The 24,157-nt window shown below is 37.5% G+C and overlaps 1 protein-coding gene across 1 annotated transcript in view; it reads left to right on the plus strand.

Annotated features, from left to right (window-relative positions):
- EMCN (endomucin) overlaps positions 1–24,157 on the plus strand; it is a 105,040-nt gene that overhangs the window by 18,537 nt on the left and 62,346 nt on the right. Inside the window, exon 2 of the mRNA XM_081085630.1 lies at positions 18,918–19,040. Coding sequence (XP_080941756.1) covers positions 18,918–19,040 — 123 coding nt within the window. The remainder of the gene's footprint in view (positions 1–18,917; positions 19,041–24,157) is intronic.

A 24,157-nucleotide genomic window follows, 5' to 3' on the forward strand; every position in this document is an offset into this window, starting at 1 on the left:
AAATTGATTGATATTCAGATGAACAGAAAAGACACCTTGTATCAAGAAATTTTTTTCTAGAGGCAAGGTGAATTATTTTCTCTCAAGCTATGCCCACAGTAAATGTTTAATTGATACAAGCTGAATTTTTTTTTAATTGATCCATTATTTGCTTGCTGCATAAAGCCCAAAACATCTTTAGGATTATATGCCTTGCCTATTAAATTCTTTAAGTTCAGAGTTTTAATTTACCATTGAAGAACTGGTATGGATAGAATTAGAATGTTGCATAATCATCATTTTTGTAATATTATAGCAATAATAGTAATATATTTTATGAGCAACACTAGAGGCCCGGTGCACAAAAATTTGTGCACTCGGGGGAGAAGGGGGGGTCTCTCAGCCTGGCCTGTGCCCTCTCGCAGTCTGGGACCCCTTGGGAGATAACGACCTGCTGGCTTAGGCCTGCCCCCAGGTGGCAGAGGGGAGGCCCAATCCCTAGGTGCAGCCCCTGGTCGGGCTCAGAGCAGGGACGATTGGGGAGTTGGGGCACCGCCCCCTGTCATGCACAGAGCAGGGCGGATTGGGAGGTTGCAATAACACCCTCAGTCATGATCAGGGTAGGGCCAATTGGGGGGATTGGGGCACCGCCCCATGTCACACTCAAGGCAGGGTCTATGGGGAGGTTGCGGTGCCACCCCCTGTCACGCACAGAGCAAGGCCAATCAGGGGGTTGGGGAGCTCCCCCCTGTCACGCACAAGCAGGGCCCATCAGGGGGTTGAGGAGCTCCCCCCTGTCACTCGCAGAGTAGGGCCGATAGGGGAGTTGGGGCACTGCCCTGTCACACACAGAGCAGGGCAGATCAGGGGGTTGGGGCACCACCCTCTATCACCCACAGAGCAGGGCCGATCAGGGGCTTGGGGTGCCGCCACTCTCACACTCAGGGCAGGGCCAATGGGGAGGTTATGGCTCTACCCTGTCACACACAGAGAAGGGCCCGTGTGTGGGGGGTTGGTTTGGGGCGCCACACCCTGTCACACACAGAGCAGGGCCGATCAAGGGGTTGGGGCACCACACCCTGTCACACTCAGAGCAGCAGCACGATCAGGGGGTTGGGGAGCTCCCCCGTATCAGGCACAGAGCAGGGCTGATCAGGAGGTTGGGGTGCCTTCCCCTGTCACGAACAGAGCAGGGCGGATAGGGAGGTTGTGGCCCCGCCCCCTGTCACACACAGAGCCATAGGGCAATCAGGGGGTTTGGGCACTGCCCCCTGCCACGTTGATCCCGGTGCCAGGAAGCCTCATGGCTCCGCTGATCCCGGTGCTGGGAGGCCTCGCAGCTCTGCTGATCCTGGTGCTGGGAGGCATATTACCCTTTTACTATATAGAATAGAGGCCTGGTGCATAGGTGGGGGCCAGCTGGTTTGCCCTGAAGGGTGTCCTGGATCAGGGTGGGGTCCCCACCGGGGTGCCTGGCCAGCCTGGATGAGAGGATGATGGCTGTTTGCAGCTGGTCACACACCCTTCAGGGTGGGGGTCCCCACTGGGGTGCCTGGCCAGTCTGGGTGAGGGGCTGAGGGCTGTTTTCAGGCTGGCGGGTGACTGAAGCTCCCAACTGCTCCTTTTTTTCTTTTTTTTTTATTCTGGGCCAGCTTTTGCTCTGCTCCAGCTCTGAGGCCTCTGCTGCTGAAAGCAGGTATCTGGTTTGTTTGGGTTCTATAATCGAAAAAATGTATAACTCCAGCTCTGAGATCCTGGCTTGCTGAAAGCAGGTTTCTGGGGTTTTGTTTAGCTTCTATATTTGTAACTATGTTTCAAACTGCAGGCTCAGAGGCCGGCAAGGCAGGCGGGGAACGTTGGTTTCCTCCGTCACTGAAGCAAGCAAGCCTCATGTTAGTTTCAAGCTGCCTGGCTGCCGGCCGCCATCTTTTCTGGCAGTTAATTTGCATATTGCCCTGATTAGCCAATGGGAAGGGTAGCGGTTGTACACTAATTACCATGTTTCTCTTTTATTAGATAGGATAGTTTTTTCTATTCTTCCAACAGACAATTTTAAAAGTTACACATTGTTATTATGGAAGTCATCATGTTATTTTCACAGAAGATATATTTTACTAATGAATTTGGCTTATAGATATCATTTGTATTTCTTGATGTGCTTAAAAAGAATTCATTTGTTAATGAACTATATTTGCCTATTTTCTCTGAATATTAAGAAATAATTACTGATTTTTTTCATCTCATGAAGTATCAGAAATTGTAAGGTGTAATTCTTTTCACTTTCCTTCATGTATTGGGAAATGAAAAATAGAGAGATAAATGATATTAGAGAAACTTAAGTTTGGAAAGGATTGAATTTAGTTTTAGACACAGTTTCCTCAGGTTAAACAGTAAATTATTCCAACTCCTTTTTCTTTCCCTCCTGGAATCCAGTGTGCATCTTTACTCACATTACTTTATCTTCTTTGACAAGTTTGCTCCTACTTGCATAAAACACAGACATAAAAATTGAATTCATGGTGTAATAAAGATCTAACCACATCGAACAGTTAATAATACTTACTTTTTAGCTATAAAGCATAATGTCATCACTACTGTTTCATTGCAAGTAGAATTTAAAGATAGAATATTAATTATTTATTTCTTTCTTAAGGCTTCCTTTAACTTTACATCTTTTTATGGTATATTTATTCTTATACTGTTTTACTAAATTTGCTTTTGTTCTTTTGCTGTTTATATTTATTTCTACTGAACTTTATCCTTTAAATGAACAATAATTTATCTAATTATTTTTTATATTGTCAACTTCTTTACTATTATCAGAAACATTAAAAATGCAGTTCAACATACTGTCCTTTAAAAACTTGATTTGGATTTTTTTTTTTATGTAAAGCTCAGGTCTGTTTGCTATATTGCTCTAAACTTTTTCTTAAATTGCTTTTCTCCTTTTTGTCTTATAATTTAGTTCATACTGTCAAAATCAAAAGCCTTACTCAAGCCTAACTAGATTTGTGTAGTCCTTATGGCTTCTGCGTTGCACAGTAGTCCCCTCTTATCTGTGGGTAATAATTCCAAGACTCCCACTGGATGCCTAGACCACAGCTAGTACTGAACTTTCAATTTTTTACTTGAAGCATTTTATGGCTTTTCTTTGGCTTATTCAAATTGCCAGCATCCCTACTCATTTCAAGGCCATTATAAGTAAAATAAGGGTTCCGTGAACACAAGCACTGTGATGCTGCGACAGTCAATCTGGTAATGAGAACTCTATGAAGCAACTAATGGACAGGGAGCGTATGCAGTGGAGACACTAGACAAAGGATGATTCACAATACGGTCAGGAAGGCTAATGGCATGAGATTTCATCATGCTACACAGAAAGGTGTGCAATTCACAACTCCAGAATTGTTTCTTTCTGGAATTTTTTATTTAATATTTTTGGACCATGGCTGACGGTGGGTAACTGAAAATGTGGAAAGTGAACTGTGGATAAGGGGGGACAACTGGTGTCCACATAGGTATTTGAGCCTAAATGATTAGTAATCACTTACTCAGCCCTTAATTTCTATCTGTATTATTGGGCTCCTAAGCAACACTGATCTTTGTACTCCTTTGGATCTTAGTTTTAAAGGGTGGGAACCAATGTACGTTAATATGAGAAAAGAGGATAAAAAGGTTGACTTTCTTCTAGAAGGGCAAGCTGTAATTTGGTGCGTTACAAGGTACTTTACAACTTAAAAGGCTTTCGCCTAAAGCAGTATTTCTAGGGTATGTAATGGGTAATACTGGTGATAGGTGAGATAACCACAAATGGCCGCAGAATTAAATAACACTGATGCAAATCTTTATTATACTCCTGGCTATCTAAGTGTGCATTTGCTATTCTTATATCTTTACTATGCCTTACACCCACTTACTTCTCTTGTCAGCACAGGGAGAGCAGGATCCAAGCATGGAATCATCACAGTTAGCGGTATCTGTACAAACATGACTTTTCATAGTATTTACTCTTGTGGTTATTTCAATTAACAATGAGTGACCTTATTCTCTTTTTGTGAGAGTATTATATTTCTTCTTTTTTTTTTATCCTCACCCACATCGATTGGTTGCCCCCTGCACTTGCTCCAGCCAGGGCTGGGGATTGAACTTGCAACCCAGGGTACTGGCCCTTGCCTGGGAAGTGAACCTGTGAACACAGCCACACCGGCCAGGGAGAGAGTATTATATTTCTTTTTTAAAACCAAATTTAATGTTTAAAACTTTTAAGAATAAGAGTAAGGAACTAGTAGTAGATAAAGAATATGAAAACCTCCAAAGTTGTACAGTAGGGAATTAAATTGTGGACACACTTTCCTGGAGACTAAACCATAGGAAGCAGCTACAGCTAAAATTGGCATTTCGTTTTGTCAACTCTTTTGTTCTCACTAGTAGGCTGCTAAGTGGACAAGAGTTTTGAGGAAACTTTAAGTTTTTAAGTGACTCTTCTGAATTTAACAAATACATTTTATTTCAACCTTTATCACCCAGGAGAATAGGAAGTGTGATGCTTTCAAATATTACATAAGACTCATGAGAGATAAGAAGAATGCCAAAAACATATTCTTCCTAACAACTTCTTCCCAGAGTTTCCTATATCAGGAAAAAGAATCATAAATCAAAATGTATCAAGCATTCAACACTGTTGAGGTCACAAAAGGGCGGAGATGTGTTTATAAATAGTAATAAAACATAAAGAATAATGAGTTACCAACTAATTTTAACCAGAATTTTTATTTCAACAGATCATATGTTCAGTATAAATTCAACCCAAGTTTTACTTCCTAGCCATTGGTAATTCTATTTAAAAATGGTGAAGTAATTACAATATTTTGAGGATTCTGGCTGTTCAGGAAAAATTATTTATATTTACAATTTAACAAATATTTAATAAGGGCCTATTGTCAAGTACAGCATTCATAGTAAGAGATACACAGAAATGTGAATGCTATCCTGATATTCAATTCTAATTGTTTGAATCTATCATTCTGGAATATCTTAAATATTGATTCTAAACTAATAAAAAATGTTTAATTATGCACCATATTTCTTGGGCTTTCTGAATAAATGAAACTGATTATATATTGATTATAATAAGATTATATCTACTTATTTCGCTTACTATCTCTGTTACTCTGTCAGGCAAGTTAATTTAATTGTTCTGACCAGAATTCATCTTCTAAACAAGAAAAAAATCAGTTTACAAATGAATGCCAACTATAATTTAAAGGCAACCTTCACACTTAGAAAATACTTTATTGCTTAATTCCAGTAAGATCTCAGGTTTCAATAATTTTTGCTGCTGCATTGAAGTGCTTACTCATAGCTCCAGAATCTATTTTTCTGATTATCTATCTTGCCATATCTTTGAAGCAAACAATTTATAGCCAACTCTATCTGGAATAATTTACTATAGAACAAATTTACGATTATCCTCTGCTCAGCAAGTGCATAACTGTGACTCAGCAATTCTGGATCCAGTAAACGGTATTTAATCAACTAATAAAATAAATTTATATAACTCAGATGTCACTTGGATATTACCGTCCGGTAATATAAAAACATGCTCAGACTGAAGACTTCTTTTCTGCTCAAAGGAAACACCCGTGCCCCACCTTTCAGCAAACAAACCCTTTGTGACTGAGGGAAGATTACATTTCCAGGCTCACCTTTCCTTCCAGCATCCTGCATCCTTCCAACCCTGTACTCCATTTGGTATCTTGCAACATATCACTTTGCATTGGCAACAATCAAAATGTAGTTCCCCTTTCCTTCATGGGGGCCCAGAAGACCCACTTAAGGAAAGTTTTGGTTTCTTTTCACATCTGCCGAGTGTGTGTGTACAAACAGACTTTACTGAAGGAAGGAAGGTTTTACATCAGAGTGACGCAAAGTTAAGAATGAGTTTTAGATATCCCAGTTCTTTAAAAAAAATTTTTTTTTGTTTATCAATTTTTAGAGAGAGAGGAAGGGAGAAGAGGAGAGAGAGAGAGAAACATTGATGTGAGGGGGTAGCATCTCAGTCTGATCAGCTGCTTCCTGCATGGACGATATCCCTTCCCAGTTCTTAAAATCCCTTCTCTCTTAGCCTTTTCTTATTCCTGTTTCCCCACATCTTCTGCCCTTTCAACCTCAGGGGCAAAAAAATAACAAATCGTTTCCATTTCCTTGGTCAGAACAATTCAGTTCTCTCTAGCAGTCTAGCTCCTTCTCTTACATCCCTTACAGCCTGGACATCCTCTTAAATACCAAAATCACCTTTAGAAAGAATACATCTAAACATTTTTTCTTAGATAAGAAAAAATTTCCCATCCTAGTCTTCATCTTGGCATTTGGGAAGGCATTTGGGAGGGTTCATTCTTCTAGTTAAAACTGGGTGATATCAAGCAAGAGGGCACTACTTTTCATTAATGAGACAAACTTAAGTTGATTGAGAAGTAAAAGTATACAGTTTATTTCTTGCTCTTTTTTTTTTCTCTTAATGTATTTCCTGATTTTACCCCCTGTCAGCAGAGCAGATACTTCCCAAATAGGCTTTGAGAACATACTCTGGAAGTGTGTCTGTCGCCTACCATTTAAATAATCTGTTGCAATATTTGGTTCAAGCTCTTTCTTTTTCCAGGGACTGCATCTGTCCCACAACATGCAGAGTTATTTTTAAATGTGTTAGATTTAATTAACCTACCACATGTGATTCCTTTGATGGCATCCTAATGAAATGTTCAAAATATTTTTTAATTTGGAAAACATGCCATATAAAAGCTAGTCTCTCAAATCAGAAAGTAGGCACGACGACTTCTCTGCTCTTGTGTAAATCCATAATGGGCTCCTTTTGGGCATGTGGTTCAGAGCAGTTTTTCCATCTCCAATGTGGAGAGACTGTGGGGAAACAGATCCACAGAAATCACTTACAACTAGGATATGCCAGACCCCTAAGGGCTCATGAACCCCCTGCTCTGTAAGTCTTTGCTTGCTTGTTTTTAATTAAAAAGTATGAGTCACACTGTTTAAAGAGAGCCCCTAACCATTTGCAGGACATGTTTGAGACCATTTACCTAATTCTGACACAGTTTGTGATGTTAGATGAAGCCTTCAATCAAAATAACAAAATTGTACTGTTATTGCTATAGTAAGATATACAGGGGAGTGGCCCCCCAATTTTCTGAAGATAAATCTCATTTATGTGGAATTTATTGTAAATTCTATTCCTAGGAAGATAATAATGGCACCCACATATTTAGAAATAAAATCTTTCTAAATATTTAGTAATTTTTAAAATGTTATATTTTATTAATCACAGTAGAAGATATACATATTTTAAAATAGTAGCATACATATGTGAATTTTTTTTCAGTATACAAACAATATTGAGTGTGGAGACCTATTTAATAATTCCTGGTAAAACGCTACAGATCCCAGGAGTATCATGCCCACAGCATCTTAGCAACCTGGGCCTATAGACCTGCACTATATAAAATCTCTTACTTCTATTATGTGAAAACAACTTTCAAATTTTCTTTTTAACATCCTGCAATCTTATTATCTGTTCTACCACTATAATCAAAACTTCTTGAAATAAATGGTATAAAGATGTTAGAAAAAGAAACTAATAAAACTAATTTATAAAATCTGGCGAAGTAATTGTCAAAATTAAGACATAAATAGAAGCTATGTTATGATTTAGGTGGAGCTTAAGTCTTTCAAAAAGACTTGACCAGCTTGAATCCACTGACTGCATTTGGCGTGGCCCTGTAACAAGTTAATCAAGCATTGAGAGATAGTATAAGCAAGAAACATAAATGTATCTGACCTATTGGTTTTTAATTAGGATAAATTTAAGTCAACCCAGATATTAGTTGCACCTCTCACCTTTTTATATATATCAATATTTTGATTTGTGCAAAAACCCTATAGGGTAGGTTTAAGCAATTTGCATCAAGTCACATGACTGGTAAGTGGTGGGGCCTGAGCTCAAACTGGGTGACATGGCCTCAGAGCCCTGCACTTCCTACACCACACAGCCCTTGATTTAATCCTTGCTCACAGATTATCTTCAATTACTTAGTGAATTTTCTAAATCCACATGGGTCTATATATAGACCCATGTGGATTTCAATACTGCGGTGATTCTTCTTGGCATTGACTCCACGAGATGTTGAAAGGTGATGCGAGGAATCTGACACCATGCCTGATGAATAGCACTGTCCAGTTCTGTGAGATTTGATGGCTGTGGAATCAGCTACCTGATGGCTCTTTTAACTTCGTCCCACAAATGCTCAATTGGATTGAGATCTGGTAATTGTGGGGGCCAACTAATCAAGGTAAAGTCTCCCTCATGTTCTTGAAACCACTCCTGCACAATATGCGCACCACATGACTCTTTTCCAATGCTCGGCTATCCAATCCTTGTGTTCCTGTGAGAATTGGAGACATTTTATCTTGGTAACTGCAGACAACAAAGGTGTTCGAACAGGCCTTCGGCTTCCATATCCCATACAATGCAGTGTACGAGTGTACGGCTAATTTGCCTACAAATGTCAGGTGGTCATAATAATCTGGCCACTCAGTGTGTGTGTGTGTGTGTGTGTGTGTGTGTGTGTGTGTGTCTATATATATATATCAATGCAAATAAAATAAAGAGGGCAAAATATTTTTTTATTATGATCAGGGTAATTAATGATTTTGCTATAAAAGTGAGGCCAAACAATAATATATTTACCATTTCACTGCTACTTTACCCCAGAACAAAAAAAGGTAAACATTTTTCTGCAACTTTGCCCTAAATACAGGACAAGTAACCAATAAAGTGATAAGAACAAGAAAGACGTAGTATTTTAAAAAGCCCTTCACAAATTTTCTCTGAATCATTTGATATTAAAATATCATTGACCTTTCTACTTTTAAATTTTTAGTAAAATGTTGCACATTAATGTTCTAATGATGAACAAGATAAGACAAAACTTTGAGCTAAGAGGTTTTGTTTTGATTTATTTAATAATTCCTGATGGATAAACTGGTTGGTCAACCAAAAACAGGAGGCAATACTGATGATCAATGTTTTTTTACTTTCCATACTTTCCATACCTTAATTAGTTATATTCACTTTCATAACAATTAGCAATAATATAAAAAATGTACTCTAAAGTCATTAGACTACTAAAATAATAGCATAGCAATACTGCAACCACAAACATGACATTGTAGTTCAAAGACTCTAGTCAATGTAGAGGGAATGAACATGAAAGATTTCTCCCAGGTAACAAGTTCATGTCTCCATAAAGCCATCGTGTAAAACTGCTAAAGCACAAGCCTCCTCTTGTTTTGTAGAAATGTAGAAGTTAGAACATCAGAGCTTAATTATTGTTACACATGCTTGGGTTCTAGCAATATCTATTATTTAAAATGTTTTGTCTCTTTAAATAACTCTTTTCAGGGCAACAAATGATTGAGTTTTCAAAAGGTAGAAGTTACTTTTTTTGTTCTTTTATTTTAACCTCTTTTAACTAAAAGTACAGTCCTTCAACTGACACAAATGAAATAACATTTTAAATCCGCTAGAGTTTTTCTTTACATTTAGAGAAGACAAAAATAAAAGTAGATTAATGATAAATAAGATATCTCTAATTTAGTCAAATATCATTTTCTAGCTCCAAATGCAAAATTGTAGACTATTTTCAGAAAAAAAAAACTGTTCTTAATTAAATATAGACATGAACACACACACATACACCTTGGTGGGTGGGAGTTGACTAGCTTATTGGAGGTGAGCTCTTATCTGCTCACATAGGAATTACCTTACCTATGCAAAATACTTCATCTCATTACACTTGGTCTTCTGTTGAAAAGAAAATTCTAAAACAAAGTATTCCAAATGTCTATTTCAAACTTTGTCTTTCACATTTTCTCTGGTTGTAGGTAGACCAGCACTCTAAGAGGAAATTCACTCAGTCCAGGTAACATTATCAGATTGCAAATGTATGTAGACATTTTTGTCCTTAAAAAATATGGAATTCCCTTCAGGGCTCAGATTTCTCCCAGGTAACAAGTTAATATTTCCACAAAGCCTTTGTGCAAAACTGCTAAAGTACAAGTCTCCTCTTGGTTTGGAGAAATGCAACATATACTTAATGTTTTGCCATAATCAGTATTTACATTATAATTAATCTTAGAGGTAATACAATCTTATAGTTGAAAAAGATTGTTCAACAGCCACTTCTTGTAGAGAGGAAACTGAGGCTGAGAGTGATAAAGCGGCCCACTCAAAGTTACATAGTTAGCTCATGTCAGAATTGCCAGGTCTTTTCTTTGTCTGTCTTCTACCTCCCATTGTGTCATTTCATGTCTGAGAGTCACTATTCTAAACTATCCTGATCTGCTGCTACAAGTGTCTAGTGAGACCATCCCCATTTCTGAAGAAATGCTGAGGAAAATGTAGTTAACACTCAAGACTTCAAGTGGCTGCATTCTGAGTTCAGAGGAAAGCTGGAGGTGCCACTAGAGAGATCATGGGGTCGCACTTTCCTGTATTATTGCCCCTAATTGAGTCCAGAGAAAGGATAGAGCAGCTGTTTCTTTCAGGATAAAGAGGGCCCCCAAATGGATCCCCTTCACCAAGTCATGAAATGGGCCCAAAGGATTTGCTTGTAAATATTGCTGGGGCGTACAAGGACTTGCAAAGCTTAAGCATCTTTTCTTTTTCTTTTTCTTTTTTTTTTTTGGAAGAAGTGTTTGACCTGAAGAACCACAGTTCCTCTCTGGAGTCAGAGCATAGCATGGTGGGGGGGATCCTGGGACAATTGTCTAGGAGCCCAGGAGTATGGCCAGGTTGTTCCTTTTCCCTCTTACTCCCGCCCTTATAAATATTAAATATAATCTTTGCCTTTTTACATCTCACAGAGTCAAAACTCTTCAATCAAACTTGGTACATTAGACAAAAATCCTTTACCATAGAGTCCACAATTTTAAGACATCTCATTATGGAACATGATTTTTAAAGAATCACAATTATTTTGTATCGCTTCTCGGCCTTTTGGCTAAGATCAAGTGTAGAATCACAATTATTTTGTGAAGGAAAAATAACTGCCTTGCCCCATAATTTCCAACCTAACACCTGGGTGAGGGGAGGCATTTGCCTGGTACACCTCCTTCCATTTGTCAGCAAAACACCTCAGATTTTCAGGTCCATTTTGCAGCTATTGTTGTTTTCTGTTTAAGCAACTCACCAATGCAATGTTGCCTTCCTGTGCTCCCCCGGAGGGGCCAGGTGGCTGTGACACCTGTGCACGCTCCGAGCCTGCTAAGCTTGGCGCTCCCTACACACCTCACAGATGGCTGGCAACCTGAAGAGATTCCTGTATCGGGCACAGCTTTCTCCCACTGATCTGAGTATTTTCCTCCCTGTGAAAAATGAGATTTTCTTCTTTTTTCCACCTAGAAAATTTAAGGATTCTCAAAATTTTTGTCCCTGCTGCAGTACGTTGTTAGCCTTAATTGAAAATGTACTTCATATTTTAAATTCTTTTCTCAAGAGTTGACACGAACTCTGATGTTTTTATTGAAAATGGGATTTTTCCAATTTACCCCTCCCAAAAGATTCTGCTTATAGTGTCTAATATCAGTGTCCCCTTACAAGCCTTATATGATACAGCCTCTATTTTATTTGACCCTCTTGACTTTACCTTCTACGTGAAGGTACTTTCTTTCTTTTTTTCCCATGAGACATTTTTTTCTTGTTGTCCTGAATTATTTGATTCTTCTTGAATCTCTTCATACAAGAAAATGATTTTGGTTGTTCTAGATTCATACAGAGACATCACCTTACTCTGATTTCACTTAATTTTGTGTAGAACCAGCAATGTATATTATTAATTTATAGCACCATTTTATATGGCACCTTAGCATAATCTTATAATGTTTCATATATGTATGTATATATAATGTTTCATATATATATATATATATATATATATATATATATATGGCTCAAGTATCAAAATAAAATCTAAAACATATTTTACTTTATGAAAATTAATTGAGCTAAATAATTTATTAGTTAGTGCATTACTTATACATTTTATAGAGGATTTATAAGTTTTGGATTGATGCAAATAGAAGAAATCATTAAGGATACATCCTCCCATACTAATTGTGTTTTTTTGTTTTTTTTAATTGAGAAAAAACTAACTGCATTGTGTTTGGTTAACAGAGAACCAATGTGAACCTTTGCTATGTTGAAAAGGATCTCATTAGCGTAAATGTGTGTTACTGTGAAACTGATCATCAAAGAGTTGGTGCCTTATCTTTTCTAAAGGCTCTGTTTTGGTGGAAATATGAAAAATGATGTCATATTTTATTTAATTAATCAATTTAAATATACTTTAATTTTATGCAGAAATTTGCCATATATTACATTTTTGTTTTTAAGTTTTTGATATGCATTTTAAATATATTTTTGATTGATTTCAGAGAGAGGAAGGGGGAGAGAGAGAGAGATATAAACATCAATGATGAGAGAGAGTCACTCAGTGGCTGTCTCCTGCATGCCCCACACTGGGGATTGAGCCCACAAGCCGGGCATGTGCCCTGACCAGGAATTGAACCTTGACCTCCTGGTTCATAGGTCAATGCTCAACTACTGAGCCACACAGAGCAGGCTTAATATACATTTTTAATGTGTGAGAAAAAATTAAAATTTTCAACTTGAACTTCACTGATGATCATTTACTAACAAAGAAGATAAAAGGTACCCGTTGAGAAAGAATTATTACAATGATGATAACTACTGACAAGTTATTATGAAAAGGGACACTCCTGCTACTTATAATACCCCGATTTACGCATTGCTATCACATGCAAACTTAAGCGTGGATTCATATTCGTTATAAGCTCTGATACACATGAGGCTAAACATCAGAAAATCAAAACTAAACAGTTGGCAATTACTTTATTTCATGATAAAATCTATATAAAATTTCTGAGTGCCTGACAGTGTAATATAGGAGGTGGCATTGCACTATGATAATATCAGTTAGTGGAAATAATACATAAACTATTGAAATGTAGAATTGTCTATTTTATCTGAATTTCTACAGATTGGTTGTTCTAGGTTAAAATTATATTACCTAATAATGGTACTTTGAGCGTTTATGAGACTATTTTGTAATTAGAATTTTAACATACTGTAATTACATATTTCTAAAGAAATAATTCTTCTATTTTCTTAAAGAATTTAACTCTTATAAAATGTTTATTTATAGTTAAAACTGGCAAAGTAAATATTTTTTCAGAGATAGTTCAGGAGAAACTTCAACACTGCCTCCTTCAGAGGTGCATTTTACATGCCCATATCCTATATAATAAAACCCTAATATGCAAATTGACCCAACATTGGAACAACTGGTCGCTATGATGCTCACTGACCACCAGGCAGTAGATGCTCAGCCAGAAGCTGGGCTCACGGCTGGCAAGTGCAGTGGCAGTGGCTGGAGCCTCTCCCACCTCCTTGGCAGCACTAAGGACCCCTTGGGGGATGTCTGCCTGCCGGGTCCTGGACTGCAAGAGGACGCAGACTGGACTGAGTGACCCCCACTCCCAGTGCATGAGTGTCATGCACTGGGCCTCGAGTAGTAGAATGAGAAACAAACACAGAACTTTCTAAATTGCATAATAGAATGCTAAACTGGGAATCAGGGGAACAATTTTACTGGGGTGATAATCTTTTGAAACTACCTTAAACTCATATATTATCTAAGCCATAAAATGTAGAAATTGTATTACAGTAAGATAGCAAAAAGTTCTTGCCAGGTTTCAAGTTCTAGAAATCTAACTTAGTCATTTGGTGAATGTGTTGACCTAGAAGAAGAAAGATCTGTTCTCTTTAGTAGTGGATTCCCAGTGGACTTTAGACATGGCCTTGGTAAGAGAACAGATAACTGGAGCAATAGCTGCTCATTACTAGGATAAATGAAATTCTAACATTTAGAGATTATTTGTGAATTACCTAGAAAGATTAGGGTAGATGACTTGATCATTTGAAAATATGATACTTGGTTTCCAGCCATAAGCTGAATTCTCAAAGACAAGATATGCAAGTTCACAAGAAAGATCCCATATGGCAGTGATGGCGAACCTTTTGAGCTCGGCGTGTCAGCATTTTGAAAAACCCTAACTTAACTCTGGTGCCGTGTCACATATAGAAATTTTTTGATATTTGCAACCATAGTAAAACAAAGATTTATATTTTTGATATTTATTTTATATATTTAAATGCCATTTAACAAAGAAAAATCAACCAAAAAAATGAGTTCGCGTGTCAGAGGTTCGCCATCACTGCCATATGGTGTTATATATGAACACTCGGGAATTCTCTATCTTGAACTTCAGAGAATGAAAGACTATTTAGGATCTATATAAATAGATCCTTAGCATAAATCTATCATATAATTTCTACAATTAAAGTAATTATTTGATTAAAATCCCAACAATACTTTGTCCTTTCATAGAACAGGAAACTAGTGTCATGGTGTCCCTGTGTTCCCTCAGTCTGGGTGTATGGCCATAGGATGGAATCAGGACAAAATGCCATCTGTTTCTCTTACAACTTCCCAGGAGCAACACTATCTGACTTGGCACAAGCAAAGTCATTGGCATAAGCAAAGCACAGGTCTTGTTAAATTTATCGTTAATCGCCTAGGAGCTAAGGAGAGGGAACATGCTACTTCACCATGTCCTATGAAGAGAAAATACTTCAGAATAAACCATTTTCTTAAATAGTTTCTGATGACATCAAATCAAGCCTAGAATAAACTTTAGACAATAAATACAGTACAATTATAACTGCTCCTTGCATCATGGCCAATAAAACCTTCAACAGTAGTAGTTAATGGGAATAATTCTTATCCACTATACAATAAGAAAAAGTTTCTATTTGCTGATTTTTAAGCTGAATTCATCTCTATTTTTTATTTTTCAAATGTAGTTTTAGCGGATTAGAAATTCTTTTAAAGCAATAAGTCTAATATGTGTGTGTGTGTATGTGTATATGAAAGAATGAGTGTTTGTTATTTTTAAGGAAAAAAAATCGTGAATTATTTTATCTGTTTTCTCATTCTAGATACATAAAGACAAAATACTGTCTAGTCATTTCCTCCCTTTTACTATCACAGGCAAAGAGCAGGTGGAGTTGGGGTATGTGGCTTTGCAGAGAGCCACCTTCCCACAGCAAGACGTGTGGTGGTGAATGGTGTCTTCTCTGAAGTCCAGGCTGTCTGAATTAACATTTCGACTGTACTACTCCCCACTGTGTAATGTGGGCAAGCTGCTTAGCCTCTTTGAGATTCAGGGCCCTAATGTGTAAAACGATGCTCATAACGGTATGAGCACTGCACTGCCTTTGTTAGGATTAAATGAGATAATCTGTAGAAAGAGCTCACATTGAACCTAGCTCGCCTGGTTCACTCAATACTTTTAGGAGTTGTCAGTCCTTGCCAAAAGAGGACATACTCTCTGTTGAACAATCTGAAGAACTAATAAATAGAGATGTTCATTATGAGTATTAATGGAGTAAGGAAATCAGTGGCCAGATGTGTGGAAGGATGCTGAGGGAGAAAAGTCTTACAGTGCAGCTCTATTTTACCTCACCAGTGGTTAGAAATATGCCTCCTTGTAATTTGTCTCAAGTCATTCCATGGGCAGGAACTCGTTGATCTCACCTGCTGGCTTCAGGAGGGCAGAGGACATTGCTAACATAAAAATGGGGACATTCAGTCCCACTGGTGTCTTCTCATTCTCAGCCACACCATTTCCTCGTCATTTTTTCTACAGGACAATTTACGTTTGCTCATTTTCCAAAACTCCCTACTGACTTATTGATAATGTCCCAAGTCCCTGGCTTGATGTTCAAGATTCTCTAAAATCTGGCTTCCAGAATTTTACCAAACATCCACCTATCCTTTCATAGGATATTACAATCCAGCCAAAAAGAACTGTTTTAAGTCTTCTCAATTACTTCTCAGTTCCCCACTCCAGACCTATGCTCATGTCCTCTCCTCTTCCTGTATGGAAACACTCTTAAAACTCCAGCTCTATGTCAATTCTCAAAGGAAGCATTCCTTGCGCATGCGGGGTGGTCATCTTTTATCTTATAATCCCTTGCCCAATATTTTGTACAGCACCTTTCAAATATTTAGCTGGAATCACAGTAAGGAATATGTTTTGCATGGCACATATTTCACTTAAATTTACACTCACATACATGCACCAAAACAAAAGCTTCACGAAGTTATTTGCAATATCATTCTAATATTGTCTATTTTCTCTTTCATTTGGCAAAAGCTCTGACTATAATCCACTAAGCAGATTTTGTTGTTTTTTAACTAAATTTATTGGGTGACATTGGAAAATAAAATTATATAGGATTCAATTGTATAATTCTAGGATACATCATCAGTATAATGCATTGTGTACTCACCACTCAAAGCTGAGTGTATGGGCATGAGGGAGATATGACTTTAAATGCAACAGGTTATGTACTAGTCTTTAAATGCATCATAACCTGCACTTTGGAAAACACTGTTCTACATAAAAAAAAAATCCTTTATTTATTATGTATAAGCATCACATTCCTTAAGGTTTGAAAGCTACTCATGGGTGATACCATGTGGTACCTTATAGAATATTTTACTGTATTGAATCATGCTTTTCATATTTGTTACTGTTTATGGAAGAAAAAAGGTAGGAAAAAAAGAAAGGAAGAAAGGAAGGAAGGGTAAGAGAAAAAGAGAGAGGGAGGGAAGATATAAGAAAAATATCTCTAGAGATGTTGATTATACTCAGAAATTAAGATTGTTACTATTTTGGAAGTCAACAGATGGGAATCACTGAAGTTATTTCAAGAAAAAAATTCCAGTGGTATGTGCTTCCTTGAATAACTTCGTCAACCTTAATTTACCCTTGGAAATTAGTGTCTCATCATGGACTACAGGAGAAAAAGGAAGATAGCGAGAACAAGTAGACTAAGAGAGAAGATAACCTCATTTATGCTATGTTCCTTCTCCCTGATGAATACTGTGGGAAGGAGAGGGGTGACACCAAAGGTGTGAAGTATATCTCCAGAGGTGAAAAAAGCTTTTGACTTGATTTCCATAAGCCTGTGAAAAGGCAATTCTGTCATTTTGGTATATGCTGAACACAACTAGTATATGCTGAATACATCAAGCAATTTCTGTGTACTTGGCTGTCAACAAAGTTGGTGCTAAGTGCTAACATTTCCAAGCCCTCAAAAATATAAAGCAGCGATTTCCAACGGATGTGCCACAAGAATTTTTAACACATGCAACACCTGACTAGTAAGTCAGGGGCACTGACCTCTTGTCCCTTAGATTGTCAAATGAAAAAACAGACAACAGCCAACACAATAGCCACCGAGGTGAATGAATCAAAATCACGCCTACTATTTTTGTCAAATTGGCAAAAAATTCTATAATATATTTTTTGATGAGCCGCAAAATTTTAGTAATTATTTATCTGTGCTATGAGATGAAAAAGGTTGAAAATCACTGCTATAAAGTGAAATAGGAAATACACCCATCTCATGGCATCTGAAATATTACTTTTCACTGACATGAAAAATTATTGGTATTTTCCAGATTCAAAAGAGGAAAAATTTTTAAGTTAAGTTTATTTTTATTCATTATAACTGAAAAAGTTAGCACATTATATTTTAATGTAATAAAAGTTATAATTGATGAGTTTATGTATACATTTTAAAGGATTAAAACAATTATTTTAGTACAGCGAAAAATAACGTTTGAACTTTACTGTTTTTGAAATGTAAAAGGCATAATTATAATACGTAGGCTACATATCTTATTTTTTAATTAAAAAACTTTTAAAATTATGGTTGCCATTCAATATTTAAAAAAGGAAAATTTGAGATGAAATTTAAATTTGAAAACTTATACTAGTGACATACATTTACTGAAATGACATAGCAGTGGGATTTGAATATAAGTCTTTGTTATTCAAAATCCATCTTCTTAAGTAAATGCTATACTATATACTCCACTGACTATACATACACCATAAAAATAATGCCTTCTATGGACATGAATACTTTTTCCAAGTATGTAGACATTTGTTTGTTGCTTTTTGATATTCAACCCAACAGTGAGCGTACAGAGGCAAGAATAGCAATATAGAGGATCAAAAAGCTTATATAAATGATAATAAATTATAATAATATTATGTGAAACAAATATTTTATAAATCATGCAGAATTAACTCCTACATCAATTTGAAAAATTATTAATATTTTAATGGGACTTCTAAGAATTATTATTAAAATATTGAGTTTTTATTGCCAAAGAATGAATTAACAGTAAATATGTAATATAGATCACAATTGTCTTCATTTCTGTGCCTTTGGTTGTTATAATTTAGAGAAGTAAAACATTTGAAAATGCATATTTATAGTAACTCAATGGCCAAAAATGTAGGCATGTTGCAAAATTGAAAATATTAGTAAAATATCCACTACCCAGAGAGTGTCTAATTATTTCATCTGACATTAGTTTAATTGATTTGAAATATTGTTAAATTTTAAATGTACACATATATTCCTCACTAGTTTTATCAGATACTATTTTGTTTCAGACACACAGACTGCTCATGCCAGCCATCTTGAAAATTCACACCATCGGTGAGAAGCAGATGGGATTGTGAATGAATACTGCTCAGGGCTGACTTAATGACAATTAGAAACTTAATTTCAAATTCATACCCTACTGGCTGTGTTAGCAACATATACATAGAGTTCATTTTATTTAAATATAATAGTCTGTTGATTGGCAAAATAAATGTAAATTTTAATGCAACCACTTTGACACAATTTACTTTTTTTTCAGATACAACCATTCCTCAATTAAAATCATCAACAATTTCTGCAGCAAAAACATCTGTACCGATACCAGTCACAACAACATCACTAAATCTTGTTACACAATCAACAGTTGGAACATCTCCCAAAGGTAAGATAATACTTAGAGTGAAATATATTCTAACTTTAACAAATAAAATTAGTAGCACCTTTGTAATTTAATCACAGGGAAATAATTTAAGACCTTGTACCTGTTGATATGAAGTTCTGTACTGGTTTACTATTTATAAACTCATGTTATTTTGGACTGAATACAGAACCCTGCAATCTCAGTGGGATTCTTTGATAACGTCCACTTAGATCACTTCCTGTTTGAGACTTATCCTATTGTGAAAGTTAAATACACAAAGTTTATTCTTAAAAAAGAATGAAATGATCACTTCCTAAATCATAGAAATATCTTTCTAAATATTGCAGTTCTCCACTTAAACAGCAGAGTTGACTATATTAATAACAAGCTGATTTTATTAGTTATATTGGGCTGATAAAAGCTTCAATTTGCAGGTGTCAGTAGCAATGTCAACATTATTGTGTTTTATGCTCTAAGTATAAAGGGATTACCTTACCATCAATGAAAAGTAAAAGGAGATATTATGATCATTGAATTTAAAACTCAAGAGGTTATCAGTCCAATGAATATTGAATTTTCATAAATGAGGCAGATCATTCAGGTCCAATAACCAATGGAGAGAGAAAAAAAATTATTTGTTGACTACCTGTGGGCAGAAAACCTGGTAGAATGCTAAATTCACAGAGATACCTGAAAATCATACATCCAGATGAATGGATGACTAAAATTCCCTCAGGTACCTTTCTTATCCCTCTATTCTTCATTCATCTTTCAGTCTAATGCCAAGCTTAAACACAAGAGGACCGATGAGGGGTGGTTCACTGGGCCTGAATGGTTTGGGGATTCTCAGAGTAAAATGGAATAAATAAACTCCACTAGGGGCCTGATGCAGGAAATTCATGCAAGAGTGGGCTTTTGGGGGGCTGCCTAGATCCCTCACTCGCAGCCATGGTGGCTGCAGTCCTGGCTTAATCTGGAAGGATATCCAGTCTAATTAGTATATTATACTTTTATTATTAAAGATTATCTCTGAAATGTTTAATTTTAAGGTGAAACCTTAAACTCCTAGAACTTCTCTACCAAACCAGGAGAAAGTATACAATGAGGGCATCTCTCTCTCTCTCTCTCTCTCTCTCTCTCTCTCTCTATCTCTATCTCTATCTCTATCTCTATCTCTATCTCTATCTCTATCTCTTTCAGTTTTTCTAACTGACACCTTGGTATAAATAAGTACTGACTTAACATGCAGACCCAAAAGGTTGAACTTTCTCAGTTTTTGTGTTAACTACTTGGAACTTACGTTTTTTCAATAGGAAGAGTCCTAACCCTGCCTACAATGATGTATGGTGAATAACATTGTCCAAATAATAACACAAATCCTAACCACTATGTAAATGACCATGAAAAGGCAGAGGTGGAGGTGAGTTCAGTGGAGGAATTCAGACTGAACTGTCATTTGTGATACCAGGAATGCATCTCACATTTTTTATTGGAACAGAAACTCTATATGTACTCATGTGAAGCATAACTGAGAGACATGTTTAGTGACTTTACAGTTGGGAGCTCCTGTAAAGGGACAGTGAAGCCCCCTTCTCTGAAGCAAATGCATAGAACACTGAGATTGATGTACACACACACACACACACACACACACACACACACACACACTCCTCCTCATTCCTTTCCGTGGCACATTTACTGCTTCATAGTACCCAGTTAACAAACGTTAAATTCTAGTCTGTTCTTCAAAAGTTCTCCAGAAGGGCTTTAAATTATTGAAATTCTATTGTAAAAATTGTAAAAAGCTAGAGAAGCTTTTGTTTTTGCTGTTTTTATTATAAAAATGTTCAGATGAACTCAAAAGTAGAGTACTGTAAATAATATCCATATGCCCATCTCCCAGTCAATAATTATCAAGATTTTACCAAACTTCTTCATTTTTTTCTCCTTCCTTCCTTCTTCCTTTCCTCCTTTTTCCCCTCCCTCTCTCCCTTCCTTCTTTCTTTTTCTTTCTCTTCTCTCTTTTTGTGTTTTATTTTGTTGTAAAGTATTTGGAAGGGAATCCAGACTTTATGTCATTTTACCTCTACAAACTAAATGTGCACCTCAAAAAATATGGACAATTACCCTGGACAGGTGGCTCAGTTGGTTGGAGCTTAATCTGTATAGAAAATTGTCATGGATTCAATCCCTAGTCAGGGCACATATGGGAAGCAACCAACCAATGTTTCTCTCTCACATTGATATTTTTCTCCCTTCCTCTCTCAAAAATCAATAAAAACATATCCTTGAGTGAGGATATGTGTGTGTGTGTGTGTGTGTGTGTATGTATATATATATATACATATATATATATATATACATATATATATATATATACATACACACACAGGCCCGGTGCACAAAAATTTGTGCAGTTGGGGGAGGGAGGATCCCTCAGCCTGGCCTGTGCACTTTCACAGTCTGGGACCCCTCAGGGGATGACCACCTGCTGGCTTAGGCCTGCTCCCTGGGGAATTGGGCCTAAGCTGGCAATCAGACATCCCTCTGGCAGCCCAGCAGCCCTCGGGGATGTCCACTTGCCAGCAGGGAGCAGACCTAAGCTGAAGTCGGACATCCTTAGCGCTGCTGAGGAGGCAGGAGAGGCTCGCACCACCACCGCTGTACTGGCAGTCATCAGCCTGGCTTGTGTCTGAGCAGAGCTCCCCCCTGTGAGAGCGCCCTGACCACCAGAGGGTAGCTCCTGCATTGAGCATCTGCCCCCTGGTGGTCAGTGTGTGTCATAGTGGCCAGTCATTCCCAGTCTTTCTGCTGTTAGGGTCAGTTTGCATATTACCCTTTTATTATATAGAATAGAGGCCTGGTGCATGGGTGGGGGCCGGCTGGTTTGCCCTGAAGGGTGTCCCGGATCAGGGTGGGGGTCCTGCTGGGGGGCCTGGCCAGCCTGGATGAGGGGCTGATGGCTGTTTTCAGGCTGGCCATACCCCTTTTAGGGTGGGGGTCCCCACTGGGGTGCCTGGCCAGTCTGGGTGAGGGACTGAGGACCGTTTTCAGGCTGGCCAGCGACTGAATCTCCCAGCCTCTCCTTTTTTTCTTTTTTTTTTAATTCTGGGATTTATTTACCTTCTATAATTGAAACTTTGTTGCTGTCACTGGAGCTGAGAGCCGGGCTCCTGCTCGCTCCAGCTCTGAGGTCACGGCCTGCTGAAAGCAGGTATCTGGGGTTTGTTTAGCTTCTATAATTGAAACTTTGTTGCTTTCGGAGCTCAGAGCCGGTCCATGGCAGGTGGGGAACCATGGCTTCCTCCATCACTGGAGCAAGCAAGCCTCCTGCTCGCTTCAGCTGCGTGGCTGCTGGCCGCCATCTTGGTTGGGTTAATTTGCATATCTCGCTGATTAGCCAATGGGAGGCGTAGCAAAGGTACAGTCAACTACCATGTTTGTCTATTATTAGATAGGACATATATACAATTTATTTTAAAGCTACAATGTCATTATAAAATCCCTCAAATTAAGAATTTCTTAGAATCATATAATATTTGTTTAGAAGTGTTTTAAGGGTTTTAGTAACCATTACTATAGCAGTGAAGAGGGATTATAGGAAGGAAAGAGTCTATTCTGGGATCTCTCAGGAATGCAGCTGAGAGAGTGACGGTGGAAGGCGGATGAAGAAGGAAAGGCGGGCCCTGATGGGCATGATCTACTCCGATGCAGTATGAGAAACAGAAAGTCTGGCTTGGTGGTCGGGATGTTTGGGGCCATCAGGCAGCCGGGGGGGGGGGGGGATGATGCCTAAAGGAAAATGAGTGAAGAAGGAAGACAGAGAAAGGGAAGGAGAGAGAAACATCTATTTTTATTTATTTTTATGTTTTTAGAGAGATAGAAAGGAAAAGAGGGAGAGAGGAATGGTGAGAGAGAGAAACAGACGTTCATGCATTCATTGGTTGATTCTTGTGTGTCCTGATCAGGGATGGAACCCACAACCTGGTGTATTGGGACAAGGCCCCAACCAAGGGAGCTACCCAGACGGACTTAGACGTTTTCTTAACTTCAGACCTGTGAGGGGATTTACATATTAGGGAATTTTATACAGTGTCTCATCCTCCAAAATAACTATCTTTAGATTATACAGTAATATCACAAAAGGTATATCTATACTGAAGTGATTCCATATTCCCCTCTTCCTCATGGCCAACATGGTAATTTTAGCCACAATAAAAGTGTTTAACAACAACAACAAAAAAAACAAGCAAAAAGCATGCCATTGAGGAGTTTCTTTATTTCCATGGTAAGGCTTCCCAATCAGATTTTTTTGTTTAGAGATCAAAGACACTTGATTTAAAAGTGCTCAGGTGCCTTGTAAAGCATGTACATTTTATTTCTCCAGAAAATGGCAGAAATGTTATCAGAAAAATGGAAAATGTGCAACAAGGGCATTCTTACAGCTATGGCAGAGGTGATGGATGGAACTTGGCCTGGAGCAGAGCTTGCTCTCAGAGATCTACCCCATTAGAGAGCGAGGACTTGCTCTCTTCCTAGATGTATATCAGTGCATCACCCTTTTGTTCAAAGGCCAATGGCCAGAGTTAAAAATCAACATTTGGCAGGCACTGAAAATCATTATTATAAAATGAACTTCTAGGATAAAAAATAAACCTGAAATTTCATTCTTAAATTGTAATTATTTTCCAGCTTGATTTTTGAAACATTTAATAGTCAATTTTTTAATGAGCTGAGTTATAATGAAGAAATAAAAATTTCTCAGCCCTGATAGTGAACATTTTTTATGCTAAGTGGATGTTCAATTTCAACTGAGGTCAGTAGAGGAGCCAGATACTTTGGCCATCTCTTCAATATGGAGTACCAGTTGTGGTGATGCTTAAGATGTACTCCCTTTCTAGAAATGGACTAACATGCATCTATAAAGAACAGACTTTTAGAAGGCATTTTTGTAAATTTTTTTTGTATTATTAATGGGAAGAAAATGGGTTTGGGTACCTCTTTTTCCATATTTTTTTCTTTTATCCATCGTCTTTATATTCCTTAAGTTTGAACTGAATATGAATCACCTGAGATAGCTTTATACATGATCTCTTATGCTTTCCTTCTTACAGAATTCCTAAGTGGTAAAGTTGACA

This window comes from Myotis nattereri, assembly GCF_964212035.1.
Source record: "Myotis nattereri genome assembly, chromosome: 1".
Lineage (NCBI taxonomy): Eukaryota > Metazoa > Chordata > Mammalia > Chiroptera > Vespertilionidae > Myotis > Myotis nattereri.